The 22,349-nt window shown below is 39.0% G+C and overlaps 2 protein-coding genes across 9 annotated transcripts in view; one reads left to right on the top strand and one right to left on the bottom strand.

Moving 5' to 3' along the window:
• Window positions 1-3,233: 3,233 nt before the first annotated feature.
• On the bottom strand, window positions 3,234-19,639 carry PTCD2 (pentatricopeptide repeat domain 2). 6 transcript variants are annotated; one of them, XM_027671399.1, is made up of 10 exons: window positions 19,264-19,639; window positions 16,366-16,458; window positions 13,628-13,775; window positions 12,724-12,841; window positions 11,373-11,451; window positions 10,151-10,242; window positions 7,365-7,478; window positions 5,778-5,852; window positions 4,887-5,000; window positions 3,234-3,546 (listed from the first exon to the last, which is right to left on the bottom strand). In XM_027671399.1, the coding sequence occupies exons 2-10, from the start codon at window positions 16,403-16,405 to the stop codon at window positions 3,322-3,324; spliced, it is 1,005 nt and encodes a 334-aa protein (XP_027527200.1). In that variant the 5' UTR covers window positions 16,406-16,458; window positions 19,264-19,639; the 3' UTR covers window positions 3,234-3,321. The 6 variants fall into 6 exon arrangements, with proteins under 6 accessions (XP_027527200.1, XP_027527202.1, XP_027527197.1 ...); XM_027671401.1 differs by having other exon boundaries at window positions 19,498-19,521; XM_027671396.1 differs by lacking the exon at window positions 19,264-19,639 and adding an exon at window positions 18,890-19,169 and having other exon boundaries at window positions 13,646-13,775.
• Window positions 19,021-22,349, top strand: part of MRPS27 (mitochondrial ribosomal protein S27) — a 40,757-nt gene continuing 37,428 nt past the window's right edge. For 2 of the 3 annotated variants that reach the window (XR_003532251.1, XM_027671394.1), the window contains exons 1-3: window positions 19,021-19,132; window positions 20,192-20,194; window positions 21,089-21,163. Coding sequence is in view for 2 of the 3 variants with exons in the window: in XM_027671394.1 (XP_027527195.1) it covers window positions 19,069-19,132; window positions 20,192-20,194; window positions 21,089-21,163 (142 nt within the window). In the remaining variant the exon portion in view is untranslated. The remainder of the gene's footprint in view (window positions 19,133-20,191; window positions 20,195-21,088; window positions 21,164-22,349) is intronic. The other variant, XM_027671393.1, reaches the window with a different exon arrangement.

Here is a 22,349-nt window from a genome sequence, read left to right as displayed (position 1 = left end):
TTATTAAACCAAGTCTAGCTAAATTCGGTGGTTTCCAGTCTGAAAAGTAGAATTAGCCAGACTAGCTACCATCATGACTATTTGTGAGCACATGATTGTCATATAATCTGCAAATTTGCACAGCTATAGTCTGTACGTCTCCCTATTTTCCATACGGCTGCAAACGTCTAACAAGTCTTTGCTTCATGTTACTTAAACTCCTGTAGAAGGTTCATTAAATACATGAAAACTCTTCTTAAGGCCTGGAGCCACTCCTGAGCTCTCCTGCAATGACTAAGCCTTTCACCTCCACTTTTATTGTTTTGAAGTAGAAAATTAACTTGGGAGAAGCACAAAGAAAGTGATCCTCCCTCACCAAGACTCAGGATATTTGTGGAAAGAAATACGAAAAACAAAGTGTTAACTCATGGAGAAAAGCAGAAGCGTCTACAGCAGAGGAATATCAGGCCTTTAGAGACCGCACAAAATCCAGATCCTATCTGAATGTAAAAATGAATGCTTTTACAATTCCAGTCAGTGCCCAACTTTCTCTTAAAGGTAAAGCCTGTATAACTGTCATTGGTGTACAAGAAGAACATCAACACCCTGTCTTCTAGGTCATCAATTAGTATTTCTACAGAATACTGTAAAAAATGTATTATAATCATGAGTTGTTCCAATAAATGCAGTAAGTTTCAAATTAAGTTCTGCAAATTTCCAGGTCTGCAGTCATCATCAACCATCACCAACCACTTGAGGCAGCCGACTGTTGCCTGGATTTTCCATTTTAACATGGCATGCATTAAACATAGGGCAGACCACTCATTCTGCCCTGCCTTTAGGTTAGTGACACTGCAGGCGAGTTCACCCTTGGAAATAACACTGGCAGCTAAGTATGGTCAAGAAACGCCACCTGCTGTCTCTTGGATCACTGCTCCAAAAAGCTGCTGGGGTGCAAGGACATGAACAAAAATCATGTTGTGTTTTACTGGACAAAGAACATTTGAATATGATAAGGAGCAACCCTTTTTCCATATAAGAGGTCCCAAAAGAGGCCTCAGGTCCTCATCTGAGCTACCTACTACATAAGCAGCACTTCCTACAGAATCTCTTGCAGTGAAACTTAGAGAAAAAATGTAATAATTCACTCTGAAATGTAAATGCCTTGTTTTTTCACCAGATTGTAAAAAAAAAAAATCTGTTATCGAATTTAAGAATGTTGAATTCTCTTTTATTTCAAGGTTCATAATTGAAAAAAAATTATTAAAAGCTGCAATAACATAGTGTGGATCCTACTGTCTGAGGCTGTCTCCAAAAAAACTGTCTAGTAACTCAGTCCTTGGCATTACAGCCACTTTGACCCAGTAAAATCCCTAAGTATTCGCTTATCTTTAGACAAGTTTGGTTTCCTGATCTTGGGTGCTTGGAAACCAGGAGTCAGCACAACCTAATAACAGTCAACTAAGCACAAGGATGAAGACTTTTCAGCACAAAAGCCAGTGTGCTTAGGACCTAGATGCACCAAAATAGAAATTCATAAATAATCACTCAAATCCAAGATTTCCCAATTAACAAGTCTCTGCACCTTGTATGACACAAATTTGACTTTGTTAGAAATCAGCTGCATAAATATTAGAAGTTGCTTATTTTTCCCAGCTTTCTTTTTTCTGAGGGATAATATTACCACTCTTCTAAAACACTTCAACATTCAATATTCTAGTTTTAATTGTCTGAATTTTGTGTGTGTTTCTTTGAACATATTCTTTAACCTTTGTTGAGTCCCTGCTTTCTTCTTCTACTAAAGTATTTTTAGCTATTTAAGGGCATCTCCTTCTTAAGACAAAGACTTGTTATTTCTTAAAAAAAATCAATTTGTTACTTGGAGTAAATAAACCTCAAGAAAACAAGTAGCCAAAAGAACAAAGAATGGAAAAATCAAGTATATTGACAATTTTAATAGAAGTTATCATTACTTCAGTTGCAGGTAGGATACAGCCTCAGGAGGGAGCTATCCAATTCAGATTTGAATGAAAAAGCAAACATGCAGTCCCAGGATGCACCAACTTCTTGTAATTAATACAGAACTGACCTTACATATTTGCTGTGTAAGGTTAAATGGATGTGGCATTTATAAACTTTAGCATCAAACAGCTGTCCTGATAGTACTGGATGACATCAGACAGTTGTCCTGATAATACCAATGGAGTAAACTGAGGAGTAGTTAACCCCTCCACATTTTTTGCCACTAATCCTTGCCATAATCCAAGCAGCCTTTACAAATCCCATATCAAATTTATTTGTGGAGAAAAGATTGGGAGCTTTTCAAGGGTTCATAGAGTATTGGAAACAATGAAATAATTTCCAACTGAGGGAAAAGCATTAAAAACCTCTACTCCTGAACTATATGTGGAATTATGTGCTACACAATACTACAGAAAAAATAATAGTTGTGTTCTTAGACTAATGTATGTAGTATCTAGTTCATGCCACCAGTCATAAAAAGTGTGCATGTGATTCACAAAAACATAATACACGCTTCAAATGATTCTTCACTTACACTGGTATGAAGTTCCCTCTACTGTGTAACAGTTTTTGTGCATTTTAATATTAACAGGACATATTGCGACAGCAACAAATTAGAGAGTTAGAGCCTCAGACAGAAACCTCTGGCATGCTGTAGCCACATTTTCTTTGAAGCTGTGTTTCTGCATGGATGGGTTCTTGTTCCTTCACAGTGGCTCACTGGCTTCAACAAAGTTTGATGTAGCACACACAGATTCATTCACAGAAAGTATACTCTGAGTTCTGACATTGCTCGACGGGGGCAGAGACAAAATAAAAAGAACAGAATCCAGAGGAAAGAGAATGCAGCCCAGCTTGGAGAGTATGAGTACCAAGCTGGGCTCCAACTAGTCTAGTGCTTACAGGGCTGCCAAGTTCTGTATCAACAGGTTCATCACTTCATAGGCAGAAGTAAACCAAAAGCACACAAAGGCCAGCCAAGGTATAACTGTTTCCAATTCCTTCTATTCTGGATGGCGAGTGACTACAGATTTTTGGGGGTACAGGACTCACAGTTACAAACAGCTTTTTATTGCTAAAATCAAGCACATTTGATCTGGAGCCATTAAAGCCATTACAGTCATAATAGTCTAAAAATGTGATCGTACTCGCTCTAAGAAACTTTGGAAATTTGCGCCAAGATCTGCTACCCTGGGAAGCTTAATATCAGAAAATTAGAAGAGGTCACTTGCTCATTGTGGAAATTGGGAGAAGACATTTTATTTGAACCTGGCTTCTAAGAGATGCCATCAGCAGTTCAGTTTGCCACCAAATACTGAACTATTCCAACAATAGATTTGACTGAAGCGGATTAGCAGCCTGATATCCCAATTGCTTCTGACTTAAAAGCTTTGCAGTAGTCTTCTTTGAACTAGGAATCTGGAAAAGCATGTCTTCCAGTGTGCACATGGTAATCTGTCCAGAAGCTTGTAGTTTCGTATAAATATCTCCTAATTTGACAGAAAGGTTAGGGTTTTCTTCCATCTTTTCCCTGACTGTAGCCAGCTGAGGAAGAGAAAATTACACATTGTTACAGTTCAGCAAGTCAAGACCTCGTTCTACCATCATACCGAAGACAAGCAATCACTCATTGTAAACAAACAAACACACAGCATAAGATAGGTTGCTAAGGCAATGATTTTATGGAACACACATTATGCATCACCACACAATGGTGGAAATGCACTGGATACCTATCAGAGAGGGTTTATTACATTTAAAACTTCCTCCAAGTTGTACAGTCCTATTTTCAGTCCTAGTACAGAATAACACAATTATTTTCTATTTAAATCCAGGAAACGTAATTGCTTCCTGGAAATCTGCTTTTCAGATCAGCACAATTCTAATTATTATTATGCATCTCAGTAAATGTACAGTACAGAACAAATCAATAAGTCAGACTATAGAGTCTGACAGACTACAGACTCAGTCTACAGAACTGAGAAGTTCTGTATGCTATACACAGAGTATGAACTCAAGTGTTAAGTAAATCTCCTAAAAAAATGTTACTTATCCACAAGCTTTTGTGGAAGGGAAGGGTTAGGACTAATGCTTAGTCTTTTTATGCTTGTTACAAATTTCCCAAACAAAATCAAAATACAACACTAACGCATGTAACATTTATTGCAAAGACTTTACAAAATGAAATGCTGCTTAAAGAATTTCTTTTTGACATAGTAGTTAATATAAATGGGCTATGCTTTGAAAGGAATGCCCCCTGTGTACGTGATATTTGTTATTTTATATATCAGTTACAAATTCTGTTTAATAGGCAGCAGTGAATGGCTAAGTATTTAATTATTCTTGCCGTTCTATAGGCACATTCAAGGGGAATTCACTGATAAGTTTCAGGAAAAGCAGCAGCAATGCTGACAAACTGATAGAGGCTACATATGTCCTATGAGGAAGCATTCTTGCTGATCAAGACTGTAAGAACAGTTTTCACAGTAAAATACAGTTAAATAGCAAAAGCCACTATTTCTCATATCACATTTCCCTGTATAGCATCACAGACCTTTGCAAATATTACCAACCTAACAATATCACTGTGATCAGAAACTTTACTCTCATTTTCCTATCAAATGAAAATAGCATAGAAAGCAAGGGATTAAATTATTTAATGCCACCAGGGAAGGCTTCACTTACATTCAAATGAAGTATGAGCTTCCAGGAGCAAGATTATGGAAAGTGAACAGCTAAGTGTTTTGTCCAACAGTACAGGAAGCCAGACAGCTGCTTTGGCATCAGAACCCAAACAACTTCAGTAGGGTGAACTTAGGCACCTGAGGTTCTGTAGGTGAACACCATTACCACGTCTCAGTCAAGTACCATTACTGTGTACTTACCACCTGCTCAGAAAACTCAAGTTTTTTCACAAAAGGAGGAGTATCTACTTCCACTGCTGCCTCTAAAGTTTTTATTACTTCTTCTAGCAAACCAGATCTGAGCTGGACAAGAACCTTAAAAATAAAAACACACCACACAAATAGTATTTATCATCAGAATGTAAATTTTTTAAAAAGTGTTTGAGAAAGACATGAAGCAAAGCAGGACAAAATACATTTCCAGATGCTGCACTGACAAAAATCCATTCATCACAAAGAAAGCAGATGGAATGATCAATTTCCTCACTGTTTTTTTTCACAGCTGGGAACCTGGAAAGGAAGGGTGAGTCTGAAGGTAGAGCTCCTCTGATGAAGCTGCATTAGCTGTTCTTGAATAAAGTGGTTTTTGCCATAGCTTAGAGAGGTCGCTTACATGGCACATGCAGTACACTTTCTCCGAGGTTACAGACTGTGCAAGTAAACAAAAAAACTGTTGTACGTACACACATGGCTAAAGTCTGTAGGGCTGAAGGAGGCCTGAAGTGGACAAAGTACAGCTAAAGAAGGCATTTACTTGGAGCTGTGGTTTTTTTCAATCTTTTGTAGCAAGGAAGCAAGAAGTTACAGTGTCATAATTAGAAATTGTTCATGGTTCTATACGCACGGATGTAGGACTGGTCTCATCTATAGTAGGAAGTTACTCAAAAAATGGGTGAGGATTGTTAACAGTTCAGAATGTAAGTCATCCAACTGACAGAAACTGTCTGTTGCCTCAGAAACAAGCTCATCAACACTACTAACACACACCTGTGCTCCTAAGAAGCTGCCCTTCCGTTACTTTGTGCATGGAAGTTTTTTGTCCAGTATAGCATACTCCTCTGCAAGATTTTAATACAAAGCAAGCATACTTACTTTAAGATTATTGTATAGTTTGTTCTCTGTTTTCATTATCTGGGAGCAATAAAGTTTGGCTTGCGCTATATCATTCTGGAAAGGAATTATAAATAATAAAAAAAATACAGTCAAACATGCGTCACAAACTTTTGCAATAAAAGTTCAAGAGAAAAAACAGTCCTTCACAACTTTTCAATAAATCACAAACCAGCATCTAAAACCCCGTCACCATGACCCATAGACATCAAACAGCATGCAGCCCGCAAAAGAAACACCCCATGCTGGATTTCTCATGTCATCTGGGTCTTTACTACAGCGTGTCGCACGTAACCAACACTGAGCATGAGATCACCTAAAAGATACAAGATCTACACACATGCTCAGTTTGACACATGTCAGAGTACTTAAATGAAGTGCAGCATATGTTAATGTGGATATTTATCCTGCCCAGTCCTTTTAACCTTTTGGACATACACATTTACAGTACTGTATCTACGTCATCAATTGATTTGTATAGACAGCTAATGTTACACTGGCATTTACTAGACCAAGCAATGTTTCTTGAGATCGAGAAACATCTTACTCACAGCAATAAGTACTGTCAAAGATCGTGCAGCTTAAGGAACAGTTAAATATAATGTGGAGCATTACTCTGTTTGCAAAACAAGAATTTTATCTGATTTTTACATACAGCAACATCAAGCACATTTCATTTTGTTTCAGAGACAGAGATTTTGTTTTTACTCAATGACAATAAGAAGTTCTATCATGTCATCATGCACATGAATAAATTTATTTCAGTGCTGCTATTGCTCAGTGTCTCTTCACAGAGACAGAGCAAAAAAAGACCACACAGTGCACAAGAAACCTTTAACAATTCTACTTCATTCATTAAAATTTGTGAATAAGACCAAATCTATAGTCCTTTCAGTGTCTCTGACCTCTGTTTTAACATGAAACAGAGAAGGTTCAGAGCACACCCATGCTGTATACACAAATTAATTGGAGAGGAAATCCAAACTTTATTCCAGCCTTTAGAACTTCCTAAGTGTTATTCTCTTGCTCAGACTTTGACCCTGTGCTGCCTCAGAGCCTCAGTGCTTAGGCACATGAGGTATACGAAAACCTCTCCGAGCAGAAATATGTTGCAGAGAAAGACAGGCCACTTCCCAGGCAGTAGGGCAATACATATCATAGCCTTTGAGCCTGCCTCCCAAGATAACCATTTTAAAGAGATGACTGCACAAATATTTTAAATTATAATTTAAATTCTATTTAAAGGAAATCATCACCAAATAGTAGTATCTGCAGGCGTAGATCCATGGTTACATCTAACCTGTTTGCCTAACTCGTTCGTTTTCTGGTAATATTCCAGATGGCATTGTCACTAGCACAAAATACATTAGACTCAAGACATATGTTTATATTTCAGAACTTCCAGGTTCAATCTATGTGAAAGTTGTCTATAATCACACGGTTTCAGGAGCCTAAAAGTTTCAATACTTGAAGTTGTTACATAGATCAGTTACACTTTCTCCATGTTAACTTTCTTTCACAATAAAACTACAGAGACCTAGGCAGAACCGAAAACAAAAGGCATTGTACCTGCTTGAGAGCAGTTGCCATGGCAAAGCAGTATGCTCGCAGCGATAACATGTCACCTTTCAGTTGTGCTTCTTCAAGCAATTTCGCAGAGATTTTGGAAGACTCCAGGTTATCCTGTATAGAAATTTCAAAGTAAGTTGCACTTGTTCTTGTGATCTGACAGGCCTGCAATCACATTCAGAAGGCATGCAGAAGTCAACATACTGCATGACCACCAAGGCAATACGTATCTAAACCCAACCAAGCAGATTCTGTGCAGCACTTCTTGAGAAACACAACATCAAAATATGATATTTAAAATGACAGAGGTCAAAAGAAGGTAAACATAACTTCCATTCTTTTAAGAATTACACCTGGCCCTATTTTGGCTTTTACAAGAGATAAAAAAACTGTGGCAATATCCTAAACCAACAGACACTTTCCTATTCAGTTTTGAATAATTCCGAAATCAGGAAGGAAGATTAATTTTTGTCCATTATTCTAGAATCTACATTAGGCAGTTACTAAAAAGTCAATATTTTCTAAGCATTGAACTACTCAGCACCACTACACTAAAGTCCGTGTATGTGCAAATTTGAACATTCAGCCATTTTTAGCCTCTCTTACAGATTAAATCTTGAAAAATGTTTCCAAAGCATATATTCTAATATGACTGCTTAGACATTTGCATGTTTTTCAACACAGAAAGCTTCCATTATTGCTGGGACAATTTTCATTAGTCTATAATAAAAGGTAATGAGTTTAGCTGTGTGGTACCTCACAAACCACCAACTCTCCAAACCAATACGGCTCACACTGGAAATTATGGGTGGAACTGACTGGACCCCAAACAAAATAGTATCTGCCAAACTTAAAAGCAGCACGAAGGTTTTGTAACAATTGGTACCACCAATATGGATAACAGTCCTCATATTTGGTGCTGATTTCTGTTCCTAGTGTTCAAAGTGTCATTGCTGCAAAATATGGTTTAAAACATGTTCTTAAAAATTTAGAAACATTCTGATCACCAGAAGATTGATTATTACATAAATACTTTGTTGTCATCCAAAGGCCTATAGATCTTTCCTGCACTAAAAGAAGGACCATCTGTTATCTCAGAGGATAGTAGTGCCTTATAGTGATTTAAAAAATCCCAGAAGTGTTTCAGAGTTGACCTGCAAAACACCTCTGAACAAAGATTAAACATCAATTCCTTTGTTTATCCACCAGCAATAATCTGAGCTTTAAGCCTTGTACATTTTTCTGTACTGGTTTCTGCCAGGATTATTCATAAAAAACCAAGAATTAACCATTAAGAGCACAGCTCTTAATGACACCACTACCACTATTTCCATTATTCAAGTAGTGTATCTTGAAGATACTTCCCGACAAGATTTTTTCTGACATTTCTTATCTTGCATCATGCGCAAAAGCACTTTAGAGCTTCATGGTTTCTCCTCCTCCTCCTAACAGATGAATCAACAGATTACGCTTCTGAAAGAGCTCCACCTAATCCTCTTTAGCGCACAAAGGGTTACTACAGCTTATTCCCCTACTGGTAGTACTTTATCTTAATGAAAAAACCCATGAGTTTATTGTGGCTGTTAAACCACATAAACCAGGTGACAGTTAAGAATTGTTTCCTCTTTATTTTCATCAATAGTAATAATGGGCTGGATTCTCCATTGAAAACATGTGTAGGGCCAGATGTAGTGGAAAACAGAAGCTTCGGGAACCTCTTCCTGTTGCATGTGCCATGGGTCCAAGCCTTCTGACTGCAGGTCATGTAAAAAAACACGTAAAGATTTTAGGGAAGAAGCTACAGCAGACCTAAAGGCAGGGCTAACTCATTAGAACTGAGAATTGCAGAAGCACCACGTAAATCACTGCCGAGGTACTATTTTAGGCCTACTCCTTTTTCACATAGGCACTCAGTTTCATTTAATGTTTAACTGAGAAATCTGAGGAAGTTTGGTCTAGTGGTATAACTTTTTCCTCAGCTAGCATCTTCGTAAAACATGAGAAAATGGAAGAAAAGTTTCTAATTGAGTTTGGGAAGGGTCCATGTTAATATTTCAAACTGCAGAACCGACTCAAATCTGGAGAGGAAGATCAAAATAAAAAAGTTCTGGGATCTCACTTTGCTACAAAAGGGAAACACTTCTAAGGAAACACTCATAAAACCGATGTAGCCCAGTTTCTCACTGTGTTCATGCTCTTTTTCTTTGAGACAGGTAAGCTCAAGGGCAGCCTGTCTCTCACCAGAGGCATTCATTTAGGTTCCTTTTCTCCACTCAGGTGTCCATTTTCATTAGGCATGTAGGGAACAGATTAACTTTGACAATTCTGTTCCTTGTCAAATTTGGGTGCAATTACAGAAATGGTTCAAGGCTACTTGCAGGGGGAGGGGATAAACGGATGGGGGATGTCTGACAAACAGACCATATCACATATAAGGCCTGTCTCTTAAGGAAAACAGACTATAAAATTGATGTTGAGGCTCAAGCACACAGTATAGTCTGAAGAGTTGCAAAGTTCCCAGAGAAAGAATACTATAAGGCTGTAGCAAATTTGTTCCTTAATGCTTATGTCCATGCAAACTTTCAGAGATTTGTTTTGTGATATTAGTTCGTATGGGAAACTATATATGGGCACAATATCATGCACAATAAAGCAATTTAGGACTTAAATATGTCTAAAATATTTCCAGTAGATAGGAAATCATGACAGGGAAAATACGGAAATTTTAAAATCCAAAAAAAAGGCATTTCAAACACTTTTTCATAATGTAAATTGAAAATACTTACCAGTTTATAGCATATTGCAAATGCAAGTAGATACGTTTCTTTGTTGAAAGGTATACCTTGTTTTTTCATTTCTACCAGAACTTCCAAAGCACCTATCAAAAATATATTAGTCTTACTCACTTCACAAATTTATGGCTATACCTTTAGTAACTGAAAAAACAGTTCAACATGCTATGAGCTCAGTAAATCTATTTGCAAATAAGAATGCAAACTGAAATCTATTATTTTAAAAAGAAAATAATTCAAAAAGTTTAATGCATGGTCAGTTGGTTATAAATAACTCTTCTTAGCAAGGAGGTGTTCAGTCTACAGTAGAATATGGCCTTACTCTTTCATTATTTTTATATGAATCTGAAGCTAAATTCTAGATACAAAGGGTGATACAAAGTCACCCTCATTCTTCCTAACTGCCCAGAAATCTTGCACCACTTTAGGCAAACTCCATAACATCTCCTCAATAACTCACATGCCTCAGCATAACAGCTACATTCAGGTGCTGATCTAGTTATTTTTACAGTGGTTCAGTCTCAACTTCTAGGACAGCTGCTGAACTTATATTTGCTAAACATCAAGAGATCAAGCGCTGTGTATTCAACAGACTTCAAACAAAGGGATTTGGTTGAAAAGCTTATTCCATACTCAATTTTAGATTTTCTCATGGAAAGTCTTTTAAGTTAGGTTAGATGATTTTTCCTTATTCTGACAAAGAGCCAAACTGATTTGAAGCACTGATTGTAGCCACTCTGTGTGATGGCACTAGTAGGACAAACCAAGAGAAGACCCCAGTTTTGGAAAAAGGGCACTGACAGTAATGCAGAACAGCCAAAAAATTGTTGAAGAACATACCATTTCAAAACCCACATAAAACAAACTCTGAATAGAGAAAACAAAATGCTACGGGAAATTACAAAGCAAAAAGAAGTTAGCACTTAAGAGAAAAGGGTTTAGGAGACAAAGTCTCCTGGATAAAAACAATTCCAGGCAACTTGAATGGCAAGAATACCACAGGAAGTAGAAGACCAATACCATCTTCCATTTTTATTACATGCTACAGTGCAACTCATTCCCATCTACACTTATTTACATGATGTTTGGCCACCTAAAACCATAGCCAAATAGCAATATTCATTAAAAAAATACATATATTTATATACACACACAACACATACAGTGAGAAGCATCCTCCACAAAATTAACTTGTCTTAGTAAACACAATACTTACTTTCAAAATGGCCTTTTTTAAACAACATAGTCATCAAAATATGGAATGATGTACTCTCTGAGAAAAAACCATGCAAATTCTGGAAAAGAAATAGAGCAAACATAAAAAAGGTCAGGAGAGTGAACATTCTTACTGTGCACAGCATTTAGCAGGTGTTCCTACTGGAATAAATCTTTACAAGTTCAACGTTTAACTCTCTGGGTTCCCCGACTGTCCGTCCCTCTGTCAATTAACCTCTACAATACCAGTGACTCAGTATGGTCAAAAGCTCACTAAAATTAAACAGAAATTTCCCAGAGAGTCCCCCAATCATTTTTTTAATGACAGATTGTAACCCCTAAGTCACTGCAAGCAGAAGTCCCTGACAGCTTGCAGCTGATGAACAATATCTTTGTAGTTAAGCACATCGCCATGAAATTGAAAGAATTTTTTTCTAATCACAATATCAAATGATGAACAGGTCAGCACAAGAGCTTGAGTGATGATGATAAGAGTAGCAGAAGAAAGAGAAATTACATTTTATGTTCTACTTCAACCGCACTGTGTTGGGAATAGCCAAATAAAATGTTAGACATATTAAGTTTAAATTTCTGTAGCAGAGTCCGAAGAAGTATCTCATTATCCACCAATTACTATGTCCTGCAAGTACAGCAGGACCTGTCTTAATGACATAGATTCCAATAAGAAAAAAAACCAAACTAAAATAAAAACTACATACTCTTACATGTCTAATTTAAGAACAGAGAAAGACTTCTCCCATTTCTTGCTGGGTATAAATCATGCCTTAATGAATTAGCATCAGAGACATGACTTTTCACTGGCTAGTAGACATTTTCGAAGGTACATTATTGCACACACTGGGCATGATTAATACCTTGCCTTAATAGCACACGTAAGAGTTTTAGACATGTTCAAAAACAAGTCCTTAAGTTTCTTCAGCACTAAAATGGCCAAGTTCCTGAGCTGTTGAACATCATACCACCTCTACAGAGTTCAGAAGGAGTTTGAAGTACAGAGTACCATGACAAATCTGCTGGTATAAATAACACAAGGGATTTCAGAGGGCTACCACAGAAAAACTCAGAAGCATTCATTCCAAGAATGATCTAATGCAATACAGGATGTGGGAAAACATGCATCAGCAATGTTAACTTAAGTAATTATTTTTTCATCAATATTTTTTATTAAATTTTATCATACAGAAATAAAATAAAGTTACCAGTCAAACTAGCATTTAATTTCCTTTTAATTACTGTTTTGCTATTGGTAGCATACCATTTCTCATATTTGAGAATACATTGACTAATAATAACAATAACAACAGCATTTTTTAAATATATAGGGGAAGTACCTGATCTTTGATAAGTTCTACTGCAGGTCTTTCAAGGTCTAGCTCATAACATAGCCTCATAAAGAGGGGCCCAAATTTAAAATTAGGTAAGGCTGTTATTCCATTCTGTTCATGGTACCTATTGGAAAGATTAAAAAAGTTAATCACACAGGGCATGGAATCTGCCAGGGAGAACAGCTTTAAACGGAGAGCAAGATCTGTATGTGCAATGACAGAGGCACACTCCTCTATCTGCACCAGCCAAAGATATATAGATAACAGGAGATTATATTTTAAGGAAAAAATTTAGTTTTGATCAAACTAATAAATTAACTAGTAATAAATAATCTCTTCTATTACCAGTAGAGTAATCTGCATTAAATCAATAATAGAATGGGTCTTTGTCTCAAAAATTCCCAGTTACTTTACCTTCTATTCATGCAATGATACCACAGAAGTTGCAGCAGTCTATTTTAGCAGCAGTACCTGCTGAAATACCTCTACAAAAAGAGAGTATTTTAATTTTTACTTTATAGGTCCTACACTGTAATTGCTGCGAAACTTTTCACTCACAAAACCTCCTGCCATTAATCTACCACTGCTGGTTCCAGACCAGTTTATAATCAGGCGTGTCTTGGCTGGAAAAAAACCCTGAAAATACGTCTGCTTCTCAGCTGTGGGATGATTTTCCTGTGTGGTTCACCATTCATTCTGCAGTAGGACATCACTTGGCTCTCGTAGCTTGACCCTCCTTTGACCTGAGAGTCTTTGAAGGGCTTGAAGATCCAAACGAAATGAAAACACAGCCTTAACTTAAGGGATTAATTATGCCTATAGCCATTGAATCAGGACAAGCACTCAACTGCAGATATAACCTGGGATGATCTAATAAAAGACAAAAAATAAAGACAGAAAAGAGCGTTACCTGGATTGTAAAAAATACCTGTAAATAACTTTTCTGGCTAGTTCCACATCAGATGAAGTCTGACATAAATGCAGCAGATTTTTTAATTCATTTTTGAGAATGATTCCATTTTTCTTTAATTTTTCTTTAATATTTCTAAAATATGGATCTGAAAATAAAATACATAACAGGAGTAGTCTATAGACAATTCCATTACAGGTGTTGCATACTTAGTACCTAAAATGGGGAGATTCAATGACTCAGAAAGCTTGTTTTTTCACCAAGAAAAATGCATAAAGCTTCTTACAGACAAGCATGCCAAGGTGTCTCCATGAAGTCATGTCAAACTTGGAAAACCAAGAAGATGCATATTGTGAACTTAATTCATTGTGTATGTTATGGAACATATCCGGTAACACAAAAGTTTTAATGAGGAAGAAAGTTTTGCGCATTTTATGCCTTCTATTCTTTTTCTAAAGAGCAAGCAAACAAACAAAACCAATTCCACACAGCATTCAAACAACCGTAAGAACTACTCAACACTGTTCACACAGAAGACTTAAATTTCTTCACAGGTGATGAAAACACAAAGACTCTCCTATATAATCTGTGTTTTTCTATACATAGCCATAAACTTAAGAGTTGCTTCCCTTACCCTGCCCCCAAACTAGATGGTTCTCTATCCCACCCATTTTCCTATGACAAATCAAGCACAAAGATGAGTCCTCCAGTTGGTAATCTCAGTCCTCTGACTGACACACACAAGATTAAAATCACATGTACCACCTGACAGCCTCCCATGGTGCTGACCACATCTTGGGGAGAGAAGCAATCATTTTTGTAGCAGTTGCTGGGCCACTGCTGTTTCCAAGCTAGTGACCTACACAAGAGGTGAAAAGTAGGCACCACAGGGAACAACATATTCAGTTACTGGATGCATATCTGTTGCTATATGCAATTGCAAGTCCGTACTTGAGACTGAAATACAGAGCTGAATCCTGGAAGTTAGAAGAATGTATACATACAAGTAGGCATACATAATGCTTGTGATGTGTTCAAAGGTGCACAGAAATTCAAAAAATACCTGGGATCTGAATGGTATTTACACTATTGTAGGTAATTGTATAACTGCTGTAGTTAATAGTATAACTATTGTAGTTAATGGTTGGATTATAACTACAATAAATAATAGCTACTATGTATTCTGTGCAACAGTTATTACTGCTTTTTCCATTTCTAAACCAAGTTTTTATTAGCCCTAATTACTGATTTTCATTTTTCACATATTACATTAAACACTGAGTACAGAAACTATTCACACATACACACAAACAGGTGTTTAGCACAATGGTTTCATTAGTTTTCAGAGGCTACTATTTGTATGAAACTAAAAGGTCAACTGTGACCTGTAAAGCCAAATATTTGGCTACTACAAATCTGCTTTAGCAAAAGTTATTGACCCACAGCAATAAATTCAATGTATCTCAACTATGGGATGAATAAACTACAATATGTCATCATTACAGCAAAATATAATAACATTATGACTTGCAACTGCACAATTTAAATTTCACTAAATATAGAAAAAACTGTCAGGTTGACTTTAGTTCCCTCTCAGTCCCAAAAGACTGGCTTATATAAAACTAGATTTGTTTATTTGTCTCTTCCTTGTCTTAAAATTAAGTACAATCTTTGGAACACTAGAACACCCATACATGACAAAACAGGAGTTTTGCCTAACGTTTCTTAAATAATAAGGGCAGCTTTATGTTTATATTTATGTTTCTTAAAGAAAGGAATTTGTATACATTTTAAACAGCATGACAAAATCCCTGCCAGAAAAAATCCACTGATTCTGCTCCCATATTAGTTTGGAAAACCTGAATTTGTTTTTCATATTTGGTGTAGCATATGTCAGCTGGAAGTGGGTGTACAACTGAGAACTTACACTAGGCAAAAGAAAAAAAATCTAAAAGAATATGCTAACTAAATTTACAGAGCAGATTAAAAGAGAATTACTGGTGAAGGCCTTTTCTGGATACTTAGGTAACTATTTGGCTTTGTGTTAACCTTCTGTGTAGGGACCTCTGGTGGCCTAGTGGTTAGCATGCGGGACTCTCACCGCTGCAACCCGGGTTCGATTCCCAGTCCCTCCCGGGCAGATGGAACCCGTTAGCCCTGTGAGGCCATCCATCTATGAGAAGGACACTCTAAACAAACCTACGTCCTGAGGACCTCACTGCCATTGTCCAAGCTTGCTTGGCCCCGGCAGATGAACCTTAGGATTAAAGGGTGGGCTCAGTTCAGCGCAGGCTGTGTCTCACCTAAAAAATCCATTGCGCAGGCTCGAAAGGTAAAAGACCTTTCCCCAAATCTTCGTTCGCGAAGATGGGCCATTATTATTATTAACCTTCTGTGTTGATTTGAAGCGATATTTGTAGACTGAAACAGTATTTTCTATTAGATTATCTTAAAAAGTTAGAAAAGGGAGGATACAAACATTTCAGGTCTTATGCAAACACCTTGCATACATGAAAGCTTCTCCACGCATAATCTCAACACAGCATAACTAATATTGTTTCATTTTACAAAGCCTCAGGTCTTACAATAATGGTAGGTACAAAAAATTTGCAGGAGGAAGACATAAGTTGTTTCTTTAAATGGGATCAATTGGTGTCATACTTTTGTAACTTGGACTGTTTTGTTTCCTAGGACTCATGCTAAAATTGAGAATGGTGACTATGAAATAAATGCTATACCTTTATTGCCATGAACTTCATTCCTAATTGCCACTTTCATCTGTTGAAATTCTTGTAACTTTATATCTTCTTCAGTTAGCAGATACCGCTTCCCTACCACAAGAACAAAAAAGAGGAAGATTGAGTTTTATATTACACTGTCTGATTTATTACTACTGAACCTTGCATGTATTAATTACTGACTTCAATTTTCTGATGCCAGACATTGTCAGTACGACATTAAAAAACAGACTGCAAAAACTGAAGTTGCTCATGTCACAAACAAAAGAACTCAAATACTATGTCACAGCTCTATGGACTTTATGTGCACAAGGATGAAGAAGTATTTAGTTATTGAATGAGCACAAGAAAAAGTAGACGCAATATTCCTCTTCACCAAGGAAGAGGAGCATTCTGCTCAGGAATAAGATCCTTCCCCCCTTTGCACTTTCATAATGATTTTCTTGTCATTTCTTTATTCTCCACAATTCACTAGTGGCACAGCTTGCTTTCCCCTTAAGTGCTGTCCTCATTGCTGTAAACGCATCATTCTGGAAGCTCCCAATGCAGTAGGAAGACACAAAAAGCTTATTTTTTGAATTTATAAAAACACCAACTGTATTACTTGGATCCCAGTAACACTCAGGAGACCTAGTGAAGTTCTGTTGCACTACAGACATCAGAGGTAAGAAGTCTAGAAGCTCAAAATTTTGAGTCTGGAAGCTCAAAATTAACTTTGGGTGCTGACCTCAACTGTACTGTGTTGCAAGCTGCTTTAATAAAAGTTTCATGCAAAAGCTATTTGACAAGTTTTTGCTGTTACAAAATCAGATGTCCATTAGATTTTTATTTGCAACTAATGACTTTGTAACAGAGTCACTGTAGTAGCTTACATTGTTACAATCTAATATTTTAAGGTTTTGCCTTCTTAAAGAATTATTGGAATCACGAAGGGACAAGAACAAGTATTGAACTGAATTAGGTTTATTCTCATTCTGCATTTCCCTAGAAAAATGTAAGAGGCCATGCAAAAAACCCCACTTGTTTTCTATGCAAGGAAAGCATGCTAATGACACACTTCATAAAACCGGAAGCAAAAAATCCATTAAATGGCACATTCATCCATTAAATTTAATGGAAACTGTTCCAATGGGAAAACAAACACAATTTATCCAGCATGAAATTGACCTGTATTATGCTACCATTTACGTCCCACAGACCTGGTCTAACAGCAAAAGCCCATCCCAGTCCTGGGCCTCTCCAGAGCTGGTGCAGGAATCATGCTAGTGCCTGGGGTGGGACCAGCACACTGCATATCACGGACACTCAGTGGTCACGGACAGTGTCAGCAGAGAGTGGGAGGCAGCAGAATTTTACTCTTCTTGAATTCAATTTGATGAATTCCACTGCTTTCTTAGATTCATATCTTACAGTGCTACAGAAACAAACCAGTGCAAAACCAAGCAAAGGGACCTCCAATGAAAAAGGAGGGAGATGGATATGATGGCTGGCATGTGCAGGTGGTGCACGCTATCCCAGAGAACTTAATCAACCAACCTGCTCTGCCTCACAACCCTCTACCAGGCTGGCCAATGAAGAGGGGTGGGCAGAGCACCGGGCTCCATGTCTCTGAGGGGTCTAACAGAGCTGTAACCTGAGTGAGGCCTCCACAGGCACAGCAGGCCAGGAGCCCAGCCAGGGCCTGGGCTGCAGAGCTCTGCAACATACACCTCTTTTCCATGTGCCCCCATTTCCTTCTTGGGGCAAGGGAGTGCCTTTGGAAGGCCTCGGAAGCCCAGAGTCTGGATAACACTGTCATCCTCCCAGAATAAACAGACATTTATGAAACTGCACATGTTTGGTTGGTTGTTTCCTTTTCAATGTCACATCCTGACAGCAGAAAGTAGGAGATCCGCTCACTAACGCTGACCTCCAGGGTGACCTTACTGTGGCCTTTCAGTACCTGAAGAGGGCCTACAGGAAAGCTGGAGAGGGACTTTCACTAGGGCATGTAGTGCTAGGACAAGGAGGAATGGCTTTTGACTAAAATAGAGTAGGTTTAGATTAGATATTAGGAAGAAATTCTTTACTCTGAGGGTGGTGAGGCACAGGAATAGGTTGCCCAGAGAAGCTGTGCATGTCCCATCCCAGGAAATGCTCAGGGCCAAGTTGAATGGGGTTCTGTGCAACCCGATCCCGTAGAAAGTGTCCCCATGGCAGGGTCGATCTTTAAGGTCCCCTCCAACTCAGGTCATTCTGAGATTCATTCTATGATCTTGTAAGGCCGCTGCCGAACCTCCCCGCGGGGCACTGCCCACCCTCCCTGCTCGGCCTGCCCACCAGGAGCCCCTCGGCGCTCCGCGCCACAACACCGCGCGCCGAGAAGGGCATCCACGCAGGAACTACAGCTCCCGTCAGGCACACGCCTAGCGGCGGCCGCCGCACCTGCCGGGTGTTGCCGTACCCGGTATCCCCCGCACCGGCGGGCAGCCTCACTCCCCGACCGGGTCCCCCCCGCCCGCCCCCGCCGCGAAGTCCGCGGTACCTGCGGGAACGCAGCCCCAGGCGCCCGGGGCGGGCGGGCGAACCGCCGAGCGCCGCACCGCCTCCTGCGCCGCCCGCCGGGACCCGCCCGCCAGCACCGCCGCCATCTCACGGCCCGCGGGCGCGGGGCGGGGCGCTCGCAGTCTCCCCGCGCCGCCCACCTCCTCCGGCCTCGGCACCATGGCCGCCCCCGTGCTCCGGCGTGCCGTGCTCCGCAGCGGGAGGGCCCTCGGCGCGGGCTCAGGTCGGTGCGCTGCTGGGGGGCGCGGCGGGGCGGGGGACGCGGCCGGGGCACGGCGCTGGTGGCCGTGGTTGCCGCAGGCGGAGGTGGGAAGCGTGAGCAGGGGTGGGATGCTGCGCCGGGGCTGCCCTCACCTTCCCCCGTTTTTCTCTCTCTTCGTATATCTCTGTGAAATTGGAGGCAGCTCTGTGGACGTCTTATCGCTAGCGTGCAGTGTAGGAGAGTGTTCACAGTTTGTATTTTAGTGGATCCACCACCGTGCGGATTTCATAGCTCGACATTTTAGGGCCGGCCCTTTTGGGCCGGGGGAACCACGCGGAATTATATGAAAGGCCGCCAAGACCGTGGCAGTGAGTGCCCAGCACAACCTGGTAACGCCGGTGACAGAATAGCCGCGAGGCTGATGTATTGGAAAAGACAAAAATTTGACCCTTGGGAAGAACTGGGCTCAGTACCGTTTGCCTAAAGAGTGGTGGTGATGGGTGACTCCACTGTGCCTTTTCACACGCGGAGCACGCTTTCCTCCGTTCTGCTTCCTGGATGCCCAGGGTTCAACCACGCCGCCCTTCCCTCTGGCGCTGAGCCGGCGTGAAAGAGCTCAGCCCTGACCTCGGCTTACCCGGCTTACTGTCAGGCGGACAGTTTTGCTATAGAAAATAATTCTGTAAAGCCTCATGCTTACTAGTGGCATACTTCGCGTGAATAAGCATACAGTAATTTATCCTAAAAAAACCCCAACCAAAAAATCCCCAGAAACCCACACCAACCTCCCCAGGTCTTCTGTATGTCTCTTTTGTCAACCTAATGAAAAATAACACTAAAAGAAACCGTACTAACCAAACAAAAATACCTTATTTTCGATCTGTTTGGTAAAGTGATGTACGTACTCTCATATTCTGACTGTGGAATTCTGTGTTCTGAGCCTTTTTGACAGAAGTTTGCAAAGTTGTTCAGAGGTGGACGTGTGTGTATAATTGTGTGTCAGAAGGGTGAGGAGAAAAATTGTTTCACAACCAAAACTAAACTTTCAGAGGTAGCTGATTTTCAGATTAAAGCTTTAAGGTAGTTGCTGAGACTTCTGTGTGGCATTGTAATGTCTATTTCTAAAATATTTCATATTTTTTAACATTACTTTCTGCAACCTTCTACATGTATTCCTATATCTTCCTTCAACAAATTTTATCCAGGTCTTCCTCATGCATTTTGAAGGACACATCACCTGTGACTGATGTACAAATTCTTCCAGCTGAAGCATTTTCTGTTTTGTTTCAAAAGCTAGTACAGCATCTTGAGTAGATTTCAAAGGTGGTACAATGAGTATTTGGAAAAAACTTCCAAAAATGTTTCCGTGAATCTGCAATTCACAGGAGATGGAAAAAATGGAGAATATTAAAAGGGAAGTATTTCCAGATGAGCATCTAACTTTCACTTCCAGTGAGACAGTCTTTACAGGTGGAAAAAATAACTATCCAGCAACAACAGAAAAGCCTTTTTGTGCATAGCTGTGTTTTTTGCTTATTCTTTTTAGCCGACATTTAGCTAATTGCTAGCATTTGATGAAAAAGGTCTGTGTGCACAAAGAAACTGCTTGTATTGTTCTTTGGGTTTTTTTCTGCCTTTACAAATTTGTCCTTTTCTTAAATAGAGAGTTCAGGTTTGGAAATATTAGTTTCATGATGAAAAAAACCTTATAGGGGAAAGCTTTTCTGTTTTAAATATTACAAGGAAATAATAAAAATAAATAAAAATAAGTATAATAATTAAATACTAATTAAAATAATAATAATTACAATGAATCAGAATTGTTACAGTAGTAGTTGCTGACTGCTGTGTTATAAAGACAGCTTAATGCATCCCACTCAGTAAATGGGACAGTAAAAGATAATATCTCATAAAGTGTTACTTTGTTTAGAGTTGTCTAAGCAAACTGGCTTACATAGTGTTGTCTTTCTTCATTAGGTAGATCTCTTCTTTCTGCGGCCTATGTGGATAGCTCAAAGTGGGAAAAGAGACAAAAAGAGGAGCATAACCTGGGTGAGAAAAGTTTGTTTCTTGTCTCCACTTCGTCAAATAAATTGCAAGCTAAACGAACTTTTTACTAGCTCATCATCTGTAAATAAGAAAATGTGTGAAGCAATATGGTTCTAAGGTTCTATGTCAAGAGGTGTTCAGCATATTAAAAATTTGTCATAAATATTCAAAGCTATAATACAGAAACAAGTTAGAATTTGCCCATTTAATTAATGTTTGGTTTCTACAAGCTAGTTTTTTTCTTTCACAAAATCCAAAGTTTTATGGCTGTATCCGAGTGTCATTTTCATTGACATTGTTTTAATTGTACAGCAGTGCAAAAGAAAAACTTTAGGTATTGCAGGATAGTCCTGTTTAAAGACATTTTTTAAAAGGAACATTTTCCTCGGAGTTTTGCATTTTCTTGTTGAGTTACAGATTTTTTGGGGCGGAATGAAACTAAAAGTTTTATTTTCAAGAAACTATATGTTAAACTGTGTCTGCATACGGAACTGAGATCTCTAGTGCAAGTTTTATAGCTAAATTATTTGACTATGTTACATTTGAAATTACGTTCCACCATCTTTTTGGTGACTATGTTAAATAGAGAGCATCTTGCAAAACGTATTTCCATGCTAAAGATAGATATGGAGTATTTTGTACCACAGGTGTTTGGAGACTCCTTAATGCATAATCTTTGTCTTCTCTTTTTCTTTCCTGGGCCCCTGAACTGTAGTTGTCACAGTGCAGATTATGAAGCTGAAAGAAGAATCAGCAGGTGAAATTCCAGGAGTTGTGTCAGGCAGGAAGCCAGACAAAATGATCAGAATGATGTTTTTTATGCCCTAATTTGTTTCTTGTATTTGAGTGTGAGCATGTAGGTTGGGATTTCCAACATGTTATACTGTACCTGGATCGGAAACAATTGGTGGGTCCTCATGGCTGTAACTTGGATCCTGCGGAGACTATTAATACTGTGTTACCCTTTACTGTCAATAGGACTGCTCATGCAGTGTTTTTTGGGCTGGAGCCACAAATCTGTGCCCTGGGATGTATTTGAACCAGTCACCTTCAGGTGAAAATGGGTTATTATTTTGACAAATGTCATAGCCAATAGAAATCCACCATTGAAGAAAAACATTGTTGTGCAAGTGCTGGTCCAGTCCATGTTTGGCTTTTCCCAGGCCTCGCAAGATCTTCTGTGACTGTT

The sequence above is a fragment of the Neopelma chrysocephalum genome, unplaced genomic scaffold, assembly GCF_003984885.1.
Source record: "Neopelma chrysocephalum unplaced genomic scaffold, ASM398488v2 Primary Assembly neopelma1_97102, whole genome shotgun sequence".
NCBI classification, from domain to species: Eukaryota; Metazoa; Chordata; class Aves; order Passeriformes; family Pipridae; genus Neopelma; species Neopelma chrysocephalum.
The sequence above is the reverse complement of the archived record's forward strand: the minus strand, read 5'-3'. Positions and strand labels throughout refer to the sequence as shown.